General features: G+C 41.2%; 1 protein-coding gene across 3 annotated transcripts in view; it reads right to left on the bottom strand.

Moving 5' to 3' along the window:
• Positions 1–23,527, bottom strand: part of adamtsl3 (ADAMTS-like 3) — a 481,218-nt gene that overhangs the window by 172,801 nt on the left and 284,890 nt on the right. For all 3 annotated transcript variants that reach the window (XM_067971609.1, XM_067971611.1, XM_067971610.1), the window contains exon 9: positions 17,199–17,356. In XM_067971609.1, coding sequence (XP_067827710.1) covers positions 17,199–17,356 — 158 coding nt within the window. The remainder of the gene's footprint in view (positions 1–17,198; positions 17,357–23,527) is intronic.

The following is a 23,527-nucleotide window of genomic DNA, read 5'->3' as shown; positions in this document are numbered from 1 at the left end:
ATGTGAGGTTATTCACTTTGGCAGGAAGAATAGAAACACAGAATATTTTTTAAATGGTGAGAAACTATTAAATGTAGGTGTTCAGAGAGAATTGGGTGTCCTCGTACAAGAAGTACAAAATGTTAGCATGCAGGTACAGCAAGTAATTAAGAAAGCAAATGGAATGTTGGCCTTTATTACAAGGGGGTTGGATTATAAAAGTAAGGAAGTCTTACTACAATTGTACAGGGCTTTGTTGAGACCTCACCTGGAGTACTGTGTACAGTTTTGATCTCATTATCTAAGGAAGGATATACTTGCTTCAGAGGCAGTGCAGCGAAGGTTCTCTAGATTAATTCCTGGGATGAGAGGGTTGTCCTATGAGGCGAGGTTGAGTACAATGGGCCTATACTCTCTGGAGTTCAGAAGAATGAGAGGTGATCTAATTGAAACATATAAGATTATGAGGGGGCTCGACAAGGTAGATGCTGAGAGTTTAGAACTAGGGGGCATAGTCGCAGGATAAGGGGTCGGCCATTTAAGACTAAGATGAGAAGGAATTTCTTCACTCAGAGGGTTGTGAATCTTTGGAATTCTCTACCCCAGAGGCCTGTTGGATGCTGAGTCGTTGAATACATTCAAGGCTGAGATAGACAGATTTCTGGACTCTAGGGGAATCAAGGAATATGGGGATCAGGCAGGAAAGTGGAGTTGAGGTCGAAGATCAGCCATGATCTTATTGAATGGCGGAGCAGGCTCGAGGGGCCATGTGGCCTACTCCTATTTCTTATGTTTTTATGTTACCAAGGCTGCCTTTTTCATTCCTGCCAAAGGCACTCTTGTAGCAGCCGGAAGCTGAGCACAGATACAACAAGGCCCATGCAACCAACAGAATTATTTAGCATAATACCGGTACCCTGAAGCACCAAATGCTTTTGAGGAGGGTGCCTTCTGATTCACGCAGGACAGCCCTCCTTACCCACACAGTGCAGTTCTCTCCTTTCCTATACTTCCCAAAGCAGCAGCTCCACTGCTTGTTTCATCAGAACTAAGAGTTCTTGCTCAAGTAGGCCCAATTTTCTAGGAACTTCAGAATGTTAACCCCTGCCCTGCAGACCCCCCTCCACCCCACTGTGAAGATGCAGCTGTTTAAGTAGCTGCTTAAGCCATTTAAATGCTGCGCAGCTACTCAGCAGTGCACACACTCCGCTGTCCAGCCCATTGCATAGTCAAGAGGTCATGTACTTTGCAGAGGACTGGAAACACTTCAGTATCGGGGGTTAATGGGCAGATGAGCAGCATTCTCCCCAAAATCCTCGATTGAGGGAGCAGCATCAATTTCAGGGCTTTGGTGATGTGGGTAAACTGTTTTTTTCTTATAAAATGCAGATATTACATAACACCATAAATCATAAGACTGGACAGGACAGAATTTTGCAGCACAGAAATTGTGAGATTGCTTTTTTTTTTGACAGTTCATTTATCTTTGCACTTTTAAATTTAACTCTTATCTAACCAATTGATTTGACCTAGTCAGTAATATCCTACCCATCCTGCAGATTTGGGATATCCGGTTTAAAATCACATTCCTTCTGCCCCTCTCCGTTTACACTAGAATTTCATAGTAGGGGCCTCCCTTCACCTTGAACATGCTACTTCTCACTTCCCTGTGCACACTTCATTCTGGAGCCCAACCTAAAGTATTTCTCATTGTATATTTACATCACAGCTTATGTATATGCTAAATTCCATTCAATACCACTTTGCAACATCATTTAATTTATACTTAGTAAAAATGTAGCTTGATATTGTCAGTGGAGAAAATTCAAAGTCCTAAGTTTAGATGGCAATTTAAAAACCAGAATGAAAGTTCACTGGAGTTTATTCATGCTGCAAAGGCAATTTCCTACTGGTGTTATGTTCCAAATGTAAGCACAGGATAATTGTAACGATCGTTTTATGGCTGGATTCTGGTTCGGGTTCCTTGCTTTTGGTACTGAAGAAGCGACTGTGATTGCTGCAGCCACTTGAATCAGAAGACAATGCACAATATTAAGGGTGAGGGGGAAATGGGGCGGAACAAAAGGCAGCAAAGTCCAGCTTAGCAAGTGAGGGGCTGAAAGGCCCTGACAGGTAGGCAGGCTTCTGTCGGATTATACAGATTTAATGGGCTGGTTTAGAAATAAAAATGGTGACTGAATCTAGTTTGATTGGCTGGTTTTCTGCTGCTTACTGTCACACACTTCTTTCCTACCTGTGTAAGAAATAGAAAAGGTGATTGGTTGATTTTTCAGCTCCAAGTTAAATGATACAAGGTATATAATTACGCATAATTATAATTACAGACTTCAAGGGTTAAGTTGCGAGGAGAGATTACACAAATTGGGGTTGTAATCTCTAGAGTTTAGAAGGTTCAGGGGTGATCTGATCGAAGTTTCTAAGATATTAAGGGGAACGGATAGGGTGGATAGAGAGAAACTATTTCCGCTGGTTGGGGATTCTAGGTGTAGGGGGCACAGTCTAAAAATTAGAGCCAGACCTTGTAGGAGTGAGATTAGAAAACATTTCTACACACAAAGCGTGGTAGAAGTTTGGAACTCTCTTCTGCAAACGGCAATTGATACTAGCTCAATTGCTAAATTTAAATCTGAGATAGATAGCTTTTTGGCAACCAAAGGTATTAAGGGATATGGGCCAAAGGCAGGTATATGGAGTTAGATCACAGATCAGCCATGATCTTATCAAATGGCGGAGCAGGCACGAGGGGCTGAATGGCCTACTCCTGTTCCTATGTTCCTATACTCGGTGAATGCAGAGTCATAGAAAGGTTACAGCACGGAAGGAAGCCATTCGGCCCATCGAGTCCGCGCCAGCTCGATGCAAGTGCAATCCAGCTAGTCCCACTCCCCCAGCCTTTCCCCGTAGGCCTGCAAATTTTTTACTTTCATATACTTATCCAGTTCCCTGGAAGATATGAATCAGATCAATCTTGGGAAGGAACACGGTAAAGCACAAGATCAGAAAAGGCCATGCAGTGCATCTGGCCTATCCAAAAGGGGGATGGAGAGGTGCTTTTGGTAGACAGGTTAAAATTAAGTTACCTTTGCTCCATTCTTCGCAGTGTGGCTATTGAAGTCAACAAGACTCAGAGAAGTAGCCTTACAACAAAATAGAGTACAATCAGAAATTTTCTGAAGATATTTGCATTTATATGGTGCCATTTCCTTCCCGGTGCTGTTTCAGGTGCTTAAGTGCCTAATTGCAATTTAGAGCATTACTGCTGCTCTCCTTTCGTTGGTTGGCCCACCGTATGGGACAGAAAGCCCGTATCTTGCACCACAAACTGAAAACAGCAAAACTGTGTGTAAACCGGCAAGAATAAATTCTCCTGGGAATTTTTAGTACTGCACAGCGAGCCCTTGAAGAAAACAGGAATTGCAATTCCCAAGCTATGCTTCTTCTTTCTCTTCCATGCAGAGCGGCACATGAGGCAGTCCATTTCTTCCACTGCTTTTTATATCCAGCAGATCCTGCTCTAGGTTGTTTCCGTAATGAAATCCCTTTTTACGTGGACAGGTCGATAGCCTGATTCACAACTCCCTACCAATACCGGCTAGATACAATGGAGGGGGGGCAGTAACCACTGCACTCCCATCAGACACTGTACCCTGCTGGATGTTAACCCAGTATTCAGAGGCAGAAACTTACGTTCCTGCGCACTGGGGCTATCTGGAGTGGGGCTTGAACCCATAATATTTATTAACGACTTAGATGACGGGATAGAGAGCCACATATCCAAATTTGTCAATGACACAAAGATAGGCAGCATTGTAAGCAGTGTAGATGGAAGCATAAAATTACAGAGAGATATTAATAGATTAAGTGAATGGGCAAAACTGTGGCAAATGGATTTCAATGTTGGCAAGTGTGAGGTCATCCACTTTGGACCTAAAAAGGATAGATCAGAGTACTTTCTAAATGGTGAAAATCTCAAAACAGTGGAGGTCCAAAGACACTTAAGGGTCCATGTATATAGATCATTAAAATGTCATGGACAGGACAGAAAATAATCAAAAAGGCTAATGGAATGCTGGCCTTTATATCTAGAGGACTAGAATACAAAGGGGTAGAAGTTAAGCTACGGCTATATAAAGTCCTGATTAGATCACACCTGAAATACTGTCTTCAGTTCTGGGCACCGTAACTTAGGAGGGATATATTGGTCTTGGATGGAGTGCAGCGTAGATTTAGTAGAATGATATCTAGACTCCAAGGGTTAAATTACGAGGAGAAATTACACAAACTAGGGTTGTATTCCCTGGAATTTAGAAGATTAAGGGGTGATTTGATCGAAGTTTTCAAGGTATTGAGGGGAACTGATAGGGTAGATAGAGAGAAACTATTTCCACTGGTTGGGGAGTCTAGGACTAGGGGACATAGTCTAAAAATTAGAGCCAGGATTTTCAGGAGTGAAGTTAGGAAACACTTCTACACGCAAAGGGTGGTAGAAGTTTGGAACTCTCTTCCGCAGATGGCAGTTGATGCTAGCTCAATTGTTAAATTTTAAATCTGAGATTGATAGATTTTTGTTAACCAAAGGTATTAAGGGATATGGGGCTAAGGCGGGTATATGGAGTTAGATCACAGGTCAGCCATGATCTCACTGAATGGCAGAAAAGGCTCGAAGGGCTAAATGGCCGACTCTTGTTTCTATGTTCCTTGTAACATTCCAAATCAGAGGCGGGAATGCTACCTCTGAGCCAAGGCTCACTCCAATTCCTAGGCTATAGTCACGTAAAATTGATTCTTTTGTGATATTGCAGAAAAATCATAGTCATTTCTTATCCTCAGAACCTAAGAAAAAAAGCTGGCTCTATCATGATCTAGTTGGCTCAAATAATAGTTTTAAAATAATATTTTAAACTGAGTTTGAATGGAGCCCAGAGAATAAGATCTTCTCACAGCTAACTTTACAATCAATGCAAGTCCAGGGTACAAGCTGGTCTCTAACTGGGTGCTAATTCGGCAGTTTCAGTGTTAACAGAGGCTGCGCGCTGAAGCAGTGTTATACTGGCAATGTTGAGGTGTGCTGTCAGAACCGTGTAAGTGGTTTAAAATACAGCTCAGGTTCTGGCACTGTGCAAACTTTTCCTAAATATGGGCCGCAATCTTTGTAGAATTAATAACATTATCGTGTTCCAAGTAGACTACAATACATGTTTTTGCAGTGCTAATAAAAAAGTTTCATTTAATACTCTTGAAGATGATTATGTATTAACCGTTTAGCATGTGACTTCACAAATATGGAACTCATGGCAGAGAATGAGGGTTTAACTTAACAAAATCTTAATTTACTGACTATATGAAGCTATTTAATATAACTCACACTTGTGTATCCAGATCAATTTACAGATAACTGTGTTTGTTGGACCAGAAATACACAGAGGGTACATGGGCATGGAAACTCTCTGCTGAATACCACCTATCGCCCTCCCTCAGATGTGAATCTGTACTGCTCCATGTTGAGTACCCCTTGGAGAAAGCACTGAGGGTAGCACGGGTACAGAATATACTCTGGGTGGGGGACTTCAATGTCCATCACCAAGAGTGGCTCGGTAGTACCACCACTGACCGAGCTGGCAGGGTCCAGAAGGACACAATTGCCAGACTGGGCTTGTGGCCGCTTTCTAAAAAACGTTGCTTCTGGCAGTACGTTAAACTGTTTATAAAAGGGAAGTGGATAAATATTTGAAAAATAAAAACTTGAAAGGGCTGGGGAAAAGGATTAAGTGGTTTCAGAGAACCAGCACAGGCTTGATGGGCCCAATGGCCTTTTTCTGTGCTATTCCTTGATTCTTTGCTGCTTGTTAAATAAATTCTGTTGTGCAGTCCAATGCTGCTAACCAGTAAGCATAACTCATCCATGTTAAATAAAAATTCTTGTGATTATTTTCTGACTATGCCCCTGTGAAGCACCTTGGGATGTTTTTCTACTCTTAAAGGCGCTATATAAATATAATTTGTTGTTGTTGTTGTTCATCTGCAATTTTAAAAAAAATTCGTTCATGGGATGTGGGCATCGCTGGCAAAGCCAGCACTTACTGCCCATCCTTAATTGCCCTTAAGAAGGTGGTGATGAGCCGCCTTCTTGAACTGCTGCAGTCCGTGTGGTGAAGGTTCTCCCAGAGTGCCGTTAGGTGGGGAGTTTCAGGATTTTGACCCAGTGATGATGAAGGAACGGCGATATATTTCCAAATCGGGATGGTGTGCGACTTGGAGGAGAATGTGCAGGTGGTGGTGTACCCATGTGCCTGCTGCCCTTGTCCTTCTAGGTGGTAGAGGTCGCGGGTTTGGGAGGTGCTGTCGAAGAAGCCTTGACGAATTGCTGCAGTGCATCCTGTGGATGGTACACACTGCAGCCATGGTGCACCGGTGGTGAAGGGAGTGAATGTTTAGGGTGGTGGATGGGGTGCCAATCAAGCGGACTGCTTTGTCCTGGATGGTGTTGAGCTTCTTGAGTGTTGTTGGAGCTGCACTCATCCTCCTTTGTTGGGAGTGTGTGTTGCTTGAACTCACAGCAATGATGTAGTCAATGTAACTTCTTAGTTGATTCACAACAAGGCATGCTTGAGCAGTACGGAAGCCCCCAGGAAGTATGGTGAAACATGCTCATTGGGAAGAATGAGTGAAAGTAACAACCAACACAAGGCCCTAGCATTGGATTGCCAACAAAATAATTACCAGGCTCCTCCAAATAATTACTTCATTGCAATTTACATTATGGTCCCAATATTTCTCTTTGTAGCACCTGTGGTACGCTCAGTTTCCAGGTGCTACGGAGAGGGAAAGGGGGCGGAGGCCCCTTATGTCAGATACATCTAGATTTTCAGGGCTTCCATAAATAGGTGGACCTTGGCTTACACCTAATTAGGCACAGAACAAGAGTAGCTGTCGATGAGGCAAGAAGGAGTGATCCTTTTGCGTGCAACCAAAACGCAATCATTTTGAGGGGCTCACGTTAACCCTCAGATCGGAGGGTCTAAGGCGGCCCAGGCAGCATGGCATGGCAGGCCCCAAGGAGGTAGACAGAACAGCATCCAGAAGGCCATCAGCAATGGTGGCTTCCACATGCCTCAGCGATGTGCAGCTGTCCAATTTTTAGGCTCAAGAGCCTACGTGGCGACGGGCCTGCACCTTGGGTGCAACCAGACCATGCAAATGACATGGTCCACCAAATCCAGGTGCTCTGTGACTGTGATAGGCAACAGGTGCAGCATACTTCAGGCAGGCTGAGTCTTTCCAGAACCTAGGCAAAGAAGCGGGAGGACTATCAAGGCCAATTTGTTCTTCTATTTTGGGCATATTGACTGATTCGAAAACTTTAATCAAGACCTGACTTTGGGTGCTACAATCTTCCAACAAAGCGCATGGCCAAGCTATGCGAGGTCAACCGTTCAGGTACATTGAGACCAGAATTACAGGAAACTTTGAAAGAAGTCCAGAGAATGTAGTCGTCATTCTTATGCAAAGTATCATGTTTTTTGAAGCTGCCAAATGAAACGATCAGCGTCTGGGATTTGAGAGTTCACTTCAGTTCAAATTTTACTTTGTCTCAATGTATTTGAAATGCATCGTTCTTCTACATTCGCATATTATCTATCTATTGTTCCAAAAACACTGCGTTGTCTGTCCTTTGTGTCTGGGAACTAAGTGACTGCAAAATCCTACCTGTCATTTATTCTTCAGAAAAGACTATATACTGCTCTAGTTTAAAGATGTTCAGATAGCTCAGGGCCCAGTTGGTTTAATGTTACTCTTTCAGATGTTGTACATTTACAATTTTAAAACTGAGTTTACCTGCATTATCCTCAGAACAAATGAGCTTTTTCACCCATAACTTTGCTGTAAGCGATCAATCATAGAATTGTAGAAAGGTTACAGCACAGAAGGAGGCCATTCGGCCCGTCGAGTCCGTGCCGGCTCTATGCAAGAGCAATCCAGCTAGTCCCACTCCCCTGCCCTATCCTCGTAGTCCTGCAAATTTTTTCCTTTCAAGTACTTATCCAATTCCCTTTTGAAGGCCATGGTTGAATCTACCTCCATCACCCCCTCGGGCAGTGCACTGTGTAAAAAAGTTTTCCCTCATGTCACCTTTGGTTCTTTTGCCAATCATCTTAAATCTATGTCGTCTGGTCCTTGACCCTTCCACCAATGGAAACAGTTTCTCTCTATCTACTCTGTCGAGACCCTTCATGATTTTGAATATCTCTATCAAATCTCCTCGCAACCATCTCTGTTCCAAGAAGAAAACCCCAGCTTCTCCAGTTTATCCATGTAACTAAAGTCCCTCATCCCTGGAATCATTCTAGTAAATCTCTTCTGCACCCTTTCTAAGGCCTTCACATCTTTCCTAAAGTGCAATGCCCAGAACTGGACACAATACTCCAGTTGTGGCCGAACCAGTGTTTCATAAAGGTTCATCATTACTTCCATACTTTTGTACTCTATGCCTCTATTTATAAAACCCAGGATCCCGTATGCCTTTTTAACAACTTTCTCAACCTGCCCTGCCACCTTCAACGATTTGTGCACATATTCCCCCAGATCTCTCTGTTCCTGTACCCCTTTTAGAGTTATGCCCTCTAGTTTATATTGCCTCTCCTCGTTCTTCCTACTGAAATGTATCACTTTGCATTTCTCTGCATTAAATTTCATCTGCCACGTGTCCGCCCATGCCACCAGCCTGTCTATATCTTCTTGAAGTCTATCACTATCCTCCTCACTGTTCACTACCCTTCCAAATTTTGTGTTATCTGCAAATTTTGAAATTGTGCCCTGTACACCCAAGTCCAAGTCATTAACATATATTAAGAAAAGCAGTGGTCCCAGCACTGACCCCTGGGGAACACCACTGTACACCTCCCTCCAGGCGAAAAAACAACTGTTCACCACTGTTTCCTGTCCCTTAGCCAATTCTGTATCCATGTTGCTACTGCCCCCTTTATTCCATTGGCCATCCAATCGATACCAAGAAAATAAAAAATGCCCTGTTGACCTGCCAGCTCCCTACTCCCTCCAACCAGGGCCCAGGTGCTGAGTCCTTACCAGACCCAGTGTCTTGCTCCTATCCTATATAAGCCTGAGTCTCCCACACACTCCCTTTCTTTCCCACCCTAGCCCAGGCACTATGTTACCTTACACCGACGTTCCAGCAGCTTGCAGTTGGGATAGTGCTAATCAGGGCTGTAACTCTATATCATAGCATGACAATGATCGAAATACCATTTAACCCAGAGCAAAGCTGCATCTTACCACCACCACCGCCACAACGCCACCCCACCCCAACAGTCAGCTCCACTCCACCCTTCATACCCAAGGAGAGGCAAGATCACTTCTTTGGCTGTCTGAGGATCTGAACCTCAAGTATGGCTCCAGATCCCCAGAAGAGGTGAGAGGAAAATCAATGAGAAGAATAAAAAATGGAGGGAGACCTAGGGAGAGAAAGTGTGTGAGAGGCAAACAGAAAGAATGCGGACGTACAGGAGAGAGGAGATAGAGAGAACGAGAGACTTACAGAAAGAGGAAGAGACAGAGTGGGGGAGAAAGTTGCAGATAAACAGCGATAACGAGTGAAGAAGTGTGACATCTTACAGAGGAAACAAAAGGAAATTGAAAGCGAGAGTAAGAGTGGACGAAAGAGAGAATGTCAGGGAGAGGGGGGGTAGAGAGGAAGAAAGAGAGAATTATAAATTGGGAGAGAGAGATAGCTTCAGGAAAATATTTTTTTAATGCCATGGGAGATTAAATAATGTGTGTATAACATTTTTAGACAAGAGGCCTCTGATGACAAGGGAAAAGATGATTATTTGATTTATTTCCATCGAGCACATTGCAGGGCACAAACCACAACGCAAGTGCCAATTTCTCAGTAAGTCCATGTGAAGATATCAATAGTGGAAACTAAATGTTGAAAGTTCATGTTATTATAAAAATAATATTATGACAATAAAGCTATTCATTTAATGTGCTTCAAATACTAAACTTCCTATTCATTTACAGCAGTATTTAGTAAGACAGATTAAAACATATTAATGTTTATACAGGGATCTGAAAGGACCTTTTGAGTGTAATATGATCACAAATGCATTTCAACAAAATCTCATTTGGAACAAGATAGTTGTATTTAATTTCCTTACTATGAGTTTTACCCTTGTTCAGTTCTGCTAAGGTATGTAACAAATGGTGTTTATTAGTAGTGATCTAACATTTTAGGATGACATTATATAACTTTTTAATGAATTTTTAATAATTCATCGTGTTTGATTTTTGATTCAACAATTCCTAGGGGAAAAGTTCTTCTTTAGCCAAGATTTTATGCTCATTCAGCCTGCAGATCCCCTTAAGAATTGAGGCCTCTGTTCGAATCTACACACACATAAAAATTGTTTGGCTTAAATAACTGGGAGACAATTTGTGACCAAAATCCATTTTTTTTTTGTCAGAGATAATGTTAAGATGGTTTTGCTAGAGGAAAGCTTTTGTCCTTCAGTGCCTTGGTGTTGATTTCACACAAGTAAGAAATAAGCTGTGTGTCTAATGGTAATAAAGGTGATGTGTACAATTTGAAAAACAACTCCACAATATCATCTCATGGGAGGCTATAACCCAAGAGATCGATTTCCCAGCCCCTTCTCCGCCCAGATGCCAACACTATCCTGCATAAAACTGTGACCCTCCACCACCTAGAAGGACAAGGGCAGCAGGCGCATAGGATACACCCTCCTCCAAGGCACGTGGTACCACCCTGACTTGGGCATATATCGTCGTTCCTTCATTGTCGTTGGGTCAAAATCCTGGAACTTCCTACCTAACAGCACTGTGGGAGAACCTTCACCACACGGACTGCCGCGGTTCAAGAAGGCGGCTCACCACCACCTTCTAAAGACCAATTAAGGATGTGAAATAAATGCTGACCTTGCCAACGACACCCACATCCAGAGAAAGAATGAAAAAAAAACTATCCTGCTGGACCGAAAATTTGTCTCATGTTTACATATAACTGTTGTGATACCGCATTTGCCAACATATTTCACATATAATTCACTGAATATGAAGCACTTTGGGACATCCTAAGGACGTGAAGGAAACCAGTATTGATAAAAAAAAGTGCTCGGGAAATTAATGGGGCTAAAGGCTGACAAATCCCCAGGGCCTGATAATCTACATCCCAGAGTACTAAAGAAAGTGGCCCTGGAAATAGTGGATGCATTGGTGATCATCTTCCAAAATTCTATAGACTCTGGAACAGTTCCTACAGATTGGAGGGTGGCAAATGTAACCCCACTATTTAAAAAAGGAGGGAGAGAAAAAACAGGGAATTACAGACCGGTTAGCCTAACATCAGTAGTGGGGAAAATGCTAGAGTCTATTATAAAAGATGTGATAACAGAACACTTGGAAGGCATTTACAGGATTGGACAAAGTCAGCATGGGTTTATGAAAGGGAAATCATGCTTAACAAATTTACTGGAGTTTTTTGAGGATGTAACTAGTAGAATAGATAGGGGAGAACCAGTGCATGTGGTGTATTTGGATTTTCAGAAGGCTTTTGATAAGGTCCCACACAAGAGGTTAGTGTGCAAAATTAACACACATGGGATTGGGGGGAATTTACTGGCATGGATTGAGAATTGGTTGACAGACAGGAAGCAGAGAGTAGGAATAAATGGGTCTTTTTCTGGTTGGCAGGCAGTGACTAGTGGGGTGCCGCAGGGATCAGTGCTTGGGCCCCAGCTATTCACAATATATATCAATGATTTGGATGAGGGAACTAAATGTAACATTTCCAAGTTTGCAAACGACACAAAGCTGGGGTGGAATGTGAGCTGTGAGGAGGATGCAAAGAGGCTCCAATGTGATTTAGACAAGTTGGGTGAGTGGGCAAGAACACGGCAGATGCAGTATAACGTGGATAAATGTGAGGTTATCCACTTTGGTTGTAAAAACAGAAAGGCAGATTATTATCTGAATGGTGATAGATTGGGAAAAGGGGAGGTGCAACGAGATCTGGGTGTCCTTGTACACCAGTCACTGAAAACGAGCATTCAGGTGCAGCAAGCAGTTAGGAAGGCGAATGGTATGTTGGCCTTCATTGCAAGAGGATTTGAGTACAGGAGCAGGGATGTCTTACTGCAGTTGTACAAGGCCTTGGTGAGACCACATCTGGAGTATTGTGTGCAGTTTTGGTCTCCTTATCTGAGGAAGGATGTCCTTGCCATGGAGGAAGTGCAACGAAGGTTTACCAGACTGATTCCTGGGATGGCAGGACTGATCGATTAGTCCCATATTCACTAGAGTTTAGAAGAATGAGAGGTGATCTCATTGAAACATATAAAATTCTAACAGGACTCGACAGACTGGATGCAGAGAGGATGTTCCTGATGGCTGGGGAGTCCAGAACTGGGGGTCACAGTCTCAGGATAGGGGGTATGCCATTTAGAACTGAGATGAGGAGAAATTTCTTCACTCAGAGGGTGGTGAACCTGTGGAATTCTCTACCATAGAAGGCAGTGAAGGCCAAGTCATTCGATGTATTCAAGAAGGAAATAGATATATTTCTTAATGCTAAAGGGATCAAGGGATATGGGGAAAAAGCGGGAACAGGATACTGAGTTAGATGATCAGCCATGATCATTTTGAATGGCGGAGCAGGACCGTAGGGCCAAATGGCCTACTCTTGCTCCTATTTTCTATGTTTCTATGTGATAAGGTGTCATATAAATGCTGTTCAATATTCACATATTTTAATTCTGTGTGTGACAAAAATAAGTATTTATGTTCATGATGGATTATTTATTGGATTTTCACACAGGATTAAATTTAGGAATAGTGAGAGAACTTTTCAAGCTGCACAAAATATATATTACACTTTGGTATTCTGAAGGTATTAATATACATCGTTAATTTGTTCCTGTGGAACAAAAGTGAATTTAATATGCTGATGTCTGTTCAGCAGTATCCATGATAGCTGTGACAATTTCCTGTAGTCACAGCTTGATAAGGTTCGAAACTGATCAATGCGTCAAGCGATTCCGTTCAATTCAAACATCCTATGTGGTTCACGTGTAGGGATCTTTATAAAGTAATGAATTTGATTGGCAGCTGTATCTGTGTAGAAAACTTCAATCAGGTTTGTGAGAGGAGTTTATTCTTTGAAAACCCTTTGACAAACAATCTAGTCAGTCTGAAACAGTCAGAGATACAAACCCAGTTAGAGGGCTCCATGGTAGCTACATAAGAGGTAAGTTACTGTGTTTTGAGGATCAGGCTTATGTGGATGATTATCGCAGAAGATGTATCGTTGTTATTTTGACACTGAGAGATTGCTAAAAGTTTGTAATTAATGTAAATGTACCGTTTGTACATAAGTAATGTTCTTTAACCTGTTTTATATTAAATATGTTTGTCTGAGCCACAGTCTGGTATTCTTCTGCCTACCAAAATCGAAGAGATCGCATGGCTGGCACATGATGTATGAATAAGCTAGTCCTGTTACATTTACCTGGATATTGAGTATCAAAGCGGACACACTAATTCTTAATGGACGCTAGGTCCACTTACGGGAGTTGGACCCTATCTGGTGTAATAACCCAAAAAACACAACAGCATACAGTGGAGTAAGCACAAGTTTTATCCCCTAACCTTATTAGTTCATAGGAAAGTTGGCAAAAGTGTGCAACACAATGAAGCAGTTCTAATAATGTCAAATAGTAGAAGCCAAGCTTGAGTGGTTTGTTTAGACATAGGAACTCTGAGACTGCATTCAAATCATCACATAAACCAGCTAACTCTTATTTTATATAACATATTCAAGAGAATGAGCAATTTTGAACTTTGTTGGCTGGCTTACAAGTGGGAAAAGGCATCCAAAGAATGGTTTTGGCTGAACCAAAGATTAATTTTTGTTCAAGGGTCTACTTTTCCTCCCCTTCCACAGATCATGTACAACCTATCCTATTGTACAATCTACCCAATCTATTTAATCTCCTAAACTAAAATGCTCCATAAATACTCCCTGATCTCCAAAGGCAAGCAAAGGTCCAGAATATTCATCAGTCCTTACACTTCACAATTCAGCCTCGGCTTGCTGTTCTCCATGGACCTTATTCTTCCTCCATCTTTTGCTCTAATACTCCCCATCTGGAGTATTGCGTTCAGTTCTGGACATAGCACCACAGTAGAGGACCTTTGTGCCTTGTGGTGTATTTAACTATGTAGTCTATATCTATCTCCAGAACATCTAATCCTGTATCCAACCAGATATTTAATCAGTTCCTCTTTGAAGGATTTAAGCGATGTCAGCATGTATTTGCTCACAATTTGATCCACACATCCACTACTCAACTGGGGAAAACGGTTTCTTTTCATCCCTAGTCTCACTTCAAGCTTGTTAATATTAATTCCATGTTTGTCAGTTCTGTGCTCACAGTAAAAAATCAAAAAACTTGCTTAAATTCAATTATCTGTTCCTCTCAACACTTATTTTGCTTGAGTTCTTTTTTCCTCTCGTTAAAGCAAGTTTAGTGCTTTGAGTCTTTGCTTTTGACTTGGACTCAACTCCTAGAATCAACTTTGCTGTTCAATTCTGAACCCCCTATAATGCACCAATGTCCTTTTGAAGGTCAGATGTCAAAAACTACACATATTGTCTCAAACTTGATCCATACAAGATGAGAATAACTTCTTTCAATTTGTAGTGAAATACCCGTGCGTTGGATTTGATGCTCTTTTTTTGATAACAGCTTTACATTAACTGGAAGCTTTTGATGACTGGTCAATAGTCACAAGCAAGAAAGTAGGAAGAACTTCCATTCACGTAACACCTTTTATACCCTCGCGATGTCTTAAAATGCTTCACAACCAATGGATTGATTTTTGAAGTATAGTCGCTATTGTTATTTAAGTAAACAAGCAGTCAATTTGCACATAATGTCCTACAAACAGCAATGAGGTAAATGACAAGTTGATCTGTTTTTGGTGGTGTTGGTTGAGGGGGGAAATGTTGGCCAGGACATCAGGAAAACTCCCTCGCTCCATTGTGATCTTTAATGTCCACTTGAACAGGCAGCAGGGGCCTGAGTTTAATATCTCATCCAACAATGCAGCATTCCTTCAGTACTATATTGAACTGTCAACCAAGATTATATGCTCAAGACCTTCTAAGTCAGAGGCAAAAATGCTACTACTGAGCAAAGCTGCTAACAACCCCCTTTCCTTCTCCACCTTTACACTGTGGTCAAATTTGCTTTTTTTTGTTCCAGTGTACATTAACTTACATCATCGAAAATTTTCTAGGATTATTTCCTCAATCTACTTGATTAGTCCAGATATCTCTGAATGTTAATTATTATTGCTAATTATTATTCATTATTTTGTGGCCTGGCCATATAGCTTGATATCATCAATTATGTTTATAATTATTACCAGAAGTATTCTTCTCTAAGTCACTTAGAATAGTATGAGAAGCATGGTATCCAGAAAAGACCCGATTGAACTCCTAATCACTACCCCTCAGACAGATTGTCCATTTTCCACTACAATCTGTTTTCTATTGACAACTCAGTAAGAACATGAGAACATAAGAAATAGGAGCAGGAGTAGGCCATACAGTCCCTCGAGCCTGTTCTGCCATTCAATAAGATCATGGCTGATCTCTGACCTCAACTCCACTTTCCCGCCCGATCCCCATATCCCTTAATTCCCTTGGAGTCCAAAAATCTATCGATCTCAGTCTTGAATATATTCAACGACTCAGCATCCACAGCCCTTTGGGGTAGATAATTCCAAAGATTCACAACCCTCTGAGTGAAGAAATTCCTCATCTCAGTCCTAAATGTCTGACCCTTTATCCTGAGACTATGCCCTCTAGTTCTAGACTCTCCAGCTGGGGGAAACTCCTCTCAGAATCTTATATGTTTCAATGAGATCACCTCTCATTCTTCTAAACTCCAGAGAGTATAAGCCCATTCTACTCTACCTCTTCTCATAGGACAACCCTCTCATCCCAGGAATTAATCAAATGAACTTTCGTTGCACCGTCTCTAAGGCAAGTATGTCCTTCCTTAGGTAAGGAGACCAAAACTGCACACAATACTCCAGGTGTGGTCTCACTAAAGCCCTGTACAATTGCAGCAAAACTTCCTTACTCTTGTACTCCAAACCTCTTGCAATAAAAGCCAACATACCATTTGCCTTCCTTATTGCGTGCTGTACCTGCATGTTAATTTTCTGTGTTTTGTGTACAAGGACACCCAAATCCCTCTGAATACCAACATTTAATAGTTTCTCACCATTTAAAAAAATTCAGTTTTTCTATTTTTCCTACCAAAGTGAATAACCTCACATTTCCCCACATTATGCTCCATCTCCCACCTTCCTGCCCACCCATTTAACCTGTTGCTATCCCTTTGCAGACTCTTTGTGTCCTCCCCACAGCTTACTTTCCCACCAAGCTTTGTATCAGCAGTAAACTTGGAAACGTTACACTTGGTCCCTTCATCTAAGTCATTAATATAGATTGTAAATAGTTGAGGACCAAACACCGATCCTTGTGGCACCCCATTAGTTACAGCCTGCCAACCTGAAAATGACCCGTTTATTCTTACACTGTTTTCTGTCCGCTAACCAATCCTCTATCCATGCTATTACCCCCAACCCCATGAGCCCTTATCTTGTGTAACAACCTTTTATGTGGCACCTTATTGAATGCCTTTTGAAAATCTAAATATACTACATCCACTGGTTCCCCTTTATCTACGCTGCTAGTTACATCCTCAAAAAACTCTAATAGATTTGTTAAACCTGATTTCCCTTTCATAAAACCATGCTGACTCTGCCTAATCATGTAGTTTTCAATATAGCTAGCTAATTTGCCATTAACTTCATAACCTTAGTCTTCTTTGAGTCTCACATGAATAACTCCAGCAATGCCTGCTGAAATTCCAAGTAAATTATAGATACTGTATAGCCTCTAGTTTGTTTATCTCCTCCAAGAATTGCACAAGATAGGTTATGCATGACCCGTTACTGTAAACCCTGATGATTACTCCTTATGGCCTCAGTGCTATTTAGATTAATATTGACAACATGACTTTGAAGATGGCAGTTCCACAGTAAACTATTTTGCATGTGTTAAGAAATATCAAAACTTACATAATTACCTTAATAATAAAATCTGCGCCTAGTGGGCCCTGCATCTTCAGAACTTCTTTATCAGAACTTTTCTGAAACTCGACTGTGGTATTCTCAATGACAGATATTCCCGAAGCGTTTAAGTTGTGGTCTCCTTTACGTCCTTGCAGAGTTTTTGATTCCATGTCTGAAATAAATAGGTTTCAGATAGTTATACATTTGTCTCATAGAAACGTAGAAAATAGGAGCAAGAGTAGGTTATTCAGCCCTTCGGGCCTGCTCCGCCATTCAAAATGATCATGGCTGATCATCTAACTCAGTACCCTGTCTCCTTCCAACTTGTTTGACATTTGACATCTTCTACATAACAAAGTTTGGGATCTATTACACAGATTCATTGAGCAGCTACAGTTTTCTAAATGTGTTCATGGAGAAATGTTAATAGATCATAAGTGAATGGAAATTCAAATTGGCTCAAGCACATTATCTGTAGAGTGTTGGATTACCTGCCATAGCTTTGGTCGTCTTCATGCTTTGAAAGTTCAACCCTTACATACAAATAAAACATTACCATCATCTCACAAAGGGGACATAATCATCCAGGAACTGTGACCATTTGAGAAATTCTCTTCATTGCTCTTCCATTTGGATTGATTGATTCCTATTCCATAGTATCTAAGGGCTTGCTCTGAATTGCATCTGTAGTTTTGACTACGTGAAGCAGCATTAAGATTTTGAATGCAATGTCCTACACACAAATTAAATGAGCACTAGCTCAGAAAAAGAATTCAGGGATGGACTGGGTATGAGTTTTGGATGTAGACATTTTGAATTCTTTCAAAGAACACATTCTACAGCAGATAGTCAATCCGCTTTGCTCGCTTGTTAATCCCCTCTGACAAATATACCAACTGGTTGTGAAATTATTTGGAACTACATGACCAGAGCACTTCAAATATTGCAGTCCTGCAATGCTTCCTGTCCTGAGCTGTCTCATTAATACAATAATGCTTTTGAAATGTATATAAGCTGCTTCAGATAGCTGCCTTATAGATAAATTTGAGGGCAGTCCTGTGTACGTTAGCCCAAGAGGTCGCTGATACACAAACAGAATTGGCTGTGACCTAACTGTTGCACAAGGGAGTAACACAAAGAAAGACATTCCATTACTCCAATTCCCAAATCTCTGCTTAGGGATGGGTTAACCCAAAGACTTTTCTTCATGGGAAATTGATATGCTGGATTGTTGTTTAATTACCTTTGGGAATCCATGAGTATTTATTCAGAACCTTCCTTCAAGACATTAAATAGGTGGGGTAGAAAGACTAATGGGCTGAATGACCCTTTCTCGTTCCTTGGGGGGTGATTTAAACCTAACCCACCCGGTGGGAAACTGACGGGATAGGATGACCGGCCGTTTTACACCCCACCCTATTTTACTTTCGGAGAGTAAAACAGGCAGCTGATCCAATCCCGTGCATTTCCTGCCGGGAAAAGGTTAAAATTGAAAGTACCGCCCCACCCAGTTTTCTTATTTTACATCTGAACTACTGTTTAGATTTGTTTAAATATTTTGTGCTACCTGAAGAGAAAGCTAAACCTCAGTGTACATGAATTAAGTGATGCTTCTTCTCAATTTAAGAAATGTGAGATAGTGGATAAAACTTTATGACTATAATTTCCTGAGAGAAGTGAAGCTCAATTTTATTTGGGCAAATACTGAATGGAGTTCAAGAATTGCTCTGCCCCATCTAAAATAAACTACATTTCTTATATGGCTGATGCACTCAATTGAAAACTGCTATGTAAACATTTCCTGTGGAATTTGCAATATTAAAATATCCACAGTTAGCTGTCAGGATTCCCCATCATGCCTGTAGGTGGTGTTTTAAATGGGATATCTCACTTTAATCTGATCAATGAGTTGTCACGGTCCCTGTCGCGCCAGGACTAGCTGTACTTCTAGAGTCTGCTGATCAAAGCTTCTTTCCATAGCTGCAGCCTCTTCCGTTTTAAGTAAATTACTTTCATCGTTTTAACAGTTTAAATTTAATTTCAAGCATTCTATTGACCTCTGTTCAAAAAGCTTCTGCATTCCTCTCATCTAAACTGACCATAGCGCTCCCAGAAGGTCACACTCTCGACAGGGACAATTTTAACTGCATCTGCCCAGTGTGAACGAGGTGGCAGTGGCCTGAAAATTAAGTCGGGTCACTTATCACTCCGTTTACACTGGCGCTCAGACCTCTGCCATCTAGGGTCAGTCCTGAGAAAGGCGGCCAGAGTACCTGACTGTTCCAGGCAGGAGGCCTCTATTAATGTGGAAACTGGGGTTGAAGTGAGAACCTTTTATTGCTGCTACTGTGCCCTCAGCTCATCCAGGCGCCAGTATAAGTTTTAATATTTTTGCTGCTGCTATTCTCTCTCAGGCCTGTCCAAGCGCCAGTATAAATAGAGAAAAAGAATTTGATCATCGTCTGACCGTGAACAATGTTACATGCAATTAAGCGGTGTGCCAAAAAACCCCACTAACTTTTTTTTGCCAAAACAGTGCGAGAAACTTGGGATCATACAAGGCCCTATATTCAAATGACTGATAAAAGTCTGCTCAAAAAAAAACTTCAATCCCACATTCAAGGTTTCTGTCAACAGGCTGACTTTCCAGATGTCTTTCGGAAATTTGGAATCTGTAGGGTTTTCCCCAATTGGCAATCCTGCTAAATAACAATTGACAAGCAGAAATTGTAACAACATGAACTCTCAAAGAGCCAAGTGGAAGTTCCTGGTCCAACAACATTTAAAATTAAAAGAACATCACTGGACTATCACACCCCAATAGTTTACAGTTATTACCCTCACATGTGCACTGAAAGCACTTCCACTAACTATTATGAGCTTTCATACTGGAGGTTTTTTCCAGATGCAAGAAGTGTTGTGAGGAAACCCTGCTTTACTAAGATGGCCCTCTTAAAATATGAGTGATCAACAGGAAATCTTCCCATTGCTGTGCAGCATCTGTCCTTCCACCTGAGTTAGCAGGTTCAAAGTTCAATTGATACTGAAACACAAAGTACTAAAACCAAGTATTCCTCTGGAAATGGGTGCCGACAAGAATGGCAATGTTTTCTGTGCCCCATCTCATGAAGAATCCTTGGTGTGAGAAGAAATTGAAGGGAAAGCATGCAACCACTATTCACTCAAGAGACCGGCAGGTGATAAAGAGCTATTGTCTTGGCTCCAGCAGCACAATCTTGGTAACTGCTTGTTCTCAGAAGTATCTCAGCTACCTGCTCTATTTCTCAAAAAATGGAGCATGTGACTCAGCCTGAAGACATGAGGCTGGACTTTGGTCTTGTTGAGAGTATCTGTCACTACTTTCTGCAACCTGTTGAGGTCTTGCACTTCCTCCTGTTGTGTATTTCTGTCAATATCAAAACCAGTCTTGAGCTAATGGTGGTTGCATCGGATGGTGCTGAAAGCAGCAAAATTTTGTCCTGGATGGTCTTCGCTTCCAATCTCTCTTTGCAATACGATCCACAGGGTGTGTTGATGAAATCTAATTTTCCCCCTGCACTAGTTTCAGTTTACCTGGGCTAAGAATGGGAGCAGCAACTGACTGTTTTGATTCACAAGGCCATTGCCCCCCTTCAGCTCTTTCCTACTTGCAAATTTAAAACTTAGCGCAATTACATTTCCAGCTGAATCAGAATGGCTCATTATGATTGGTGGGCTTAGCTTCCAAGCTCCCCTCCCCCAGCCAATTTCCTGAGTACTCAATTCCGGCAGCACGAGCTCAACCTTATGGGAGCAATTTAAAAAGTCAACGTTCCTACAACTTCAGCTCCTCAGCCCAAAGATCACACAATGGCTGTGAGCAGCTTTGCCTTTCCCATCTCTTGAATGAGTTAATACTCACTAAGTACATTTGTATTAATTTGGCATCCTTGGGTCCTGATGAGTAACCACAGTGCTCCATGCTTGTTTTAAGATGAGTTAATCCATTGTGAAGAACTGTCACTCCTTTAGCGCGGAGAGAATATGCCAACACACAATGTTCAAAGCTGCACACCTCCAGTAGTTCAAGATAACTGTAGATTAGATTGGCAAATTTAGCCCCTTAAATTCAAGGACTGGCTTTTGACATGGTGGCTTAAAGCACCTGCATCATAAAGAGCCGATCCTGGGTTTGAATCCCAGGAATACTTTTGACAGAACAGACTGTTTCGTTCACGCATACAGAAAAAAAGTGAAAGCTCTCCTTTATGAGGGATATGCATGTAGGCTGAGGGAATATACTATCCCCCGTTCTGGGAAGGATTTGTTTTCATTTGTGTACAATGAATATATTCTACAGCCTTTCACCATTTAAAAGATTGTCACAAATTCCTTTGAAAGGCAACCTCTAATGGTTAACTAACCACCAAGTGAAATTGGAGCTCATCACCTCTGTGTCCAAAGCAGTGATCAGTAATCCAGGGGTGGTCTATTTTTCCCTAAACCATCAATCAAAGGAACGTAAAGGACCGGAAAAGACCACTGCAGTCCATCTAGGTAACCCTGGTGAAATCATTCAGAAGTATTAATTTTATTTACATTGCCTTTCTTGAAGTTGTATACTTATGTATGATTTTTCTCCTATTTTCCTTCCAATTTTCTTCCTTTACCCTCCCTCCCTTTCCTGAAGATGCTTGTACCTTAGTTAAGCAACTGTTTGTCTCTTTCAGGCAAAGTCTGTTATGTGAAAGGAGGCATGGAGTAAGAGTCCAGATGTTAGATGCAGTGGCTATACAATGTACTCAACAGAAGGCATAACTCATTCCTGACTTGGCAACTAAAGGGAGAAGCTGAATAATGAAGACTATGCAGCTAGGGAGGAATTCACTCTGGTGAACTATAGGGAAGCTTCTGTGGGGGGGGCCTGAGAACATTGCTGCTCTTTAGCTGGAGATGGAACAGGTAAAATGATCCCAGAGAAATAAACTGCATTAAAGCGTAAAAGCTGCAAACGCAGAAGTTATGGACAGACTGGTAAACTGAATGCAGCGATCACACAACGGAAATTAAAGCCTATGACAACAGTTCTTTATAGGGCAGATTGCAGGCCATTTGTGGCCTATTTTTTTTTTACTTTATCTGCGAACCTCAGCTAACCCACTATTCCATGTGTATTTGCCTTCTGTTCACAGCTGGTCTGCCAGCCAGATGTTACCAGTGCTGGGATTAGGATCTTTCACAGGAACTACTGTGTTTAGTTTCTCTCGTTGAAAAAGGAGAGGGAACAGCACTGAACTCCAAAAATGTCAACATCTGATAGGCAGACAGGTTAGTAACAAATGGAAGACAGGTGGGAAAAAAGATAAAGAAAAAAAGATAACAGGCACAGAGTAGGAGAAAAAGGGAACACTGCTTTAAATAAAATTATATCGACTAAAAAAAAAACTCAGATCCGAAAACTATATTATAATACAGGGAATCAATATTACTAAGAAAATTAATTTACACATATATATGGGTGACACAATTACATCATCACATTGTGTAGTCAGCTATGATTAACAGTTTTATAGGCAGATTAAATAGACAGCAAACATGTTTGTGTGCGAACACTAAAATATATTATTAGAACTTGATTCAATTGCATTTTTTCTTTCGCTATACCATAAATTGGCACACATTTTAACTTTGCAAAAATAACTGTAGAAAATGCAGCTTTAAGAATAATTCTGTGCAGGAACATGTTCCTTCACATGCTGACAGTATGAGCAGTACAATGGCAGATACATACCAGATCCAGTTACACAGCACTCTTGGAATTAATTATGAACATAGTGGTTTTCATTTTTTCCCAATGATACAAACCCCAAAACAGTGTAACTTTGTTATAATAACTGGCGCAGCTACCTCAGCTTGGCTGCACTATAAAAGACCAGCATATTTACAGATACAAACATGTTCTTGAAAAGATTACTTCCATACTACTTTTACACATTTGCCAGATAAAGTAGGACAAACGTGGCCAAATTTGCTGAGTTACACAAACCAGATGATCATATTATAGTATTTACAAACATACACACAGGCCAGTAAGCATCTGCAATATCATATTCATGCTGATTGCTTCATTTTCCTAACACTGGTCTATATCTTACCTTTAATGCAGAGATCTCTCAAATAAAAAATGAGTTCAAATGCAAAGGATCTACACTTTTCCTGGAAAAATGGACAGAATTGTTCAATTTGAACATTAAATCACTCAGAATACAATGCAGTAAAAGTCATTCTGACTAATTCAGTCACTGTCGATCCAGAGGCCGTCGTACTTTTTTTTTTACATGGTATAACATCTCTGCTGCTATAA

This window comes from Heptranchias perlo, chromosome 34, assembly GCF_035084215.1.
Source record: "Heptranchias perlo isolate sHepPer1 chromosome 34, sHepPer1.hap1, whole genome shotgun sequence".
NCBI classification, from domain to species: Eukaryota; Metazoa; Chordata; class Chondrichthyes; order Hexanchiformes; family Hexanchidae; genus Heptranchias; species Heptranchias perlo.
This window is presented reverse-complemented; position numbering and strand designations above follow the sequence as displayed.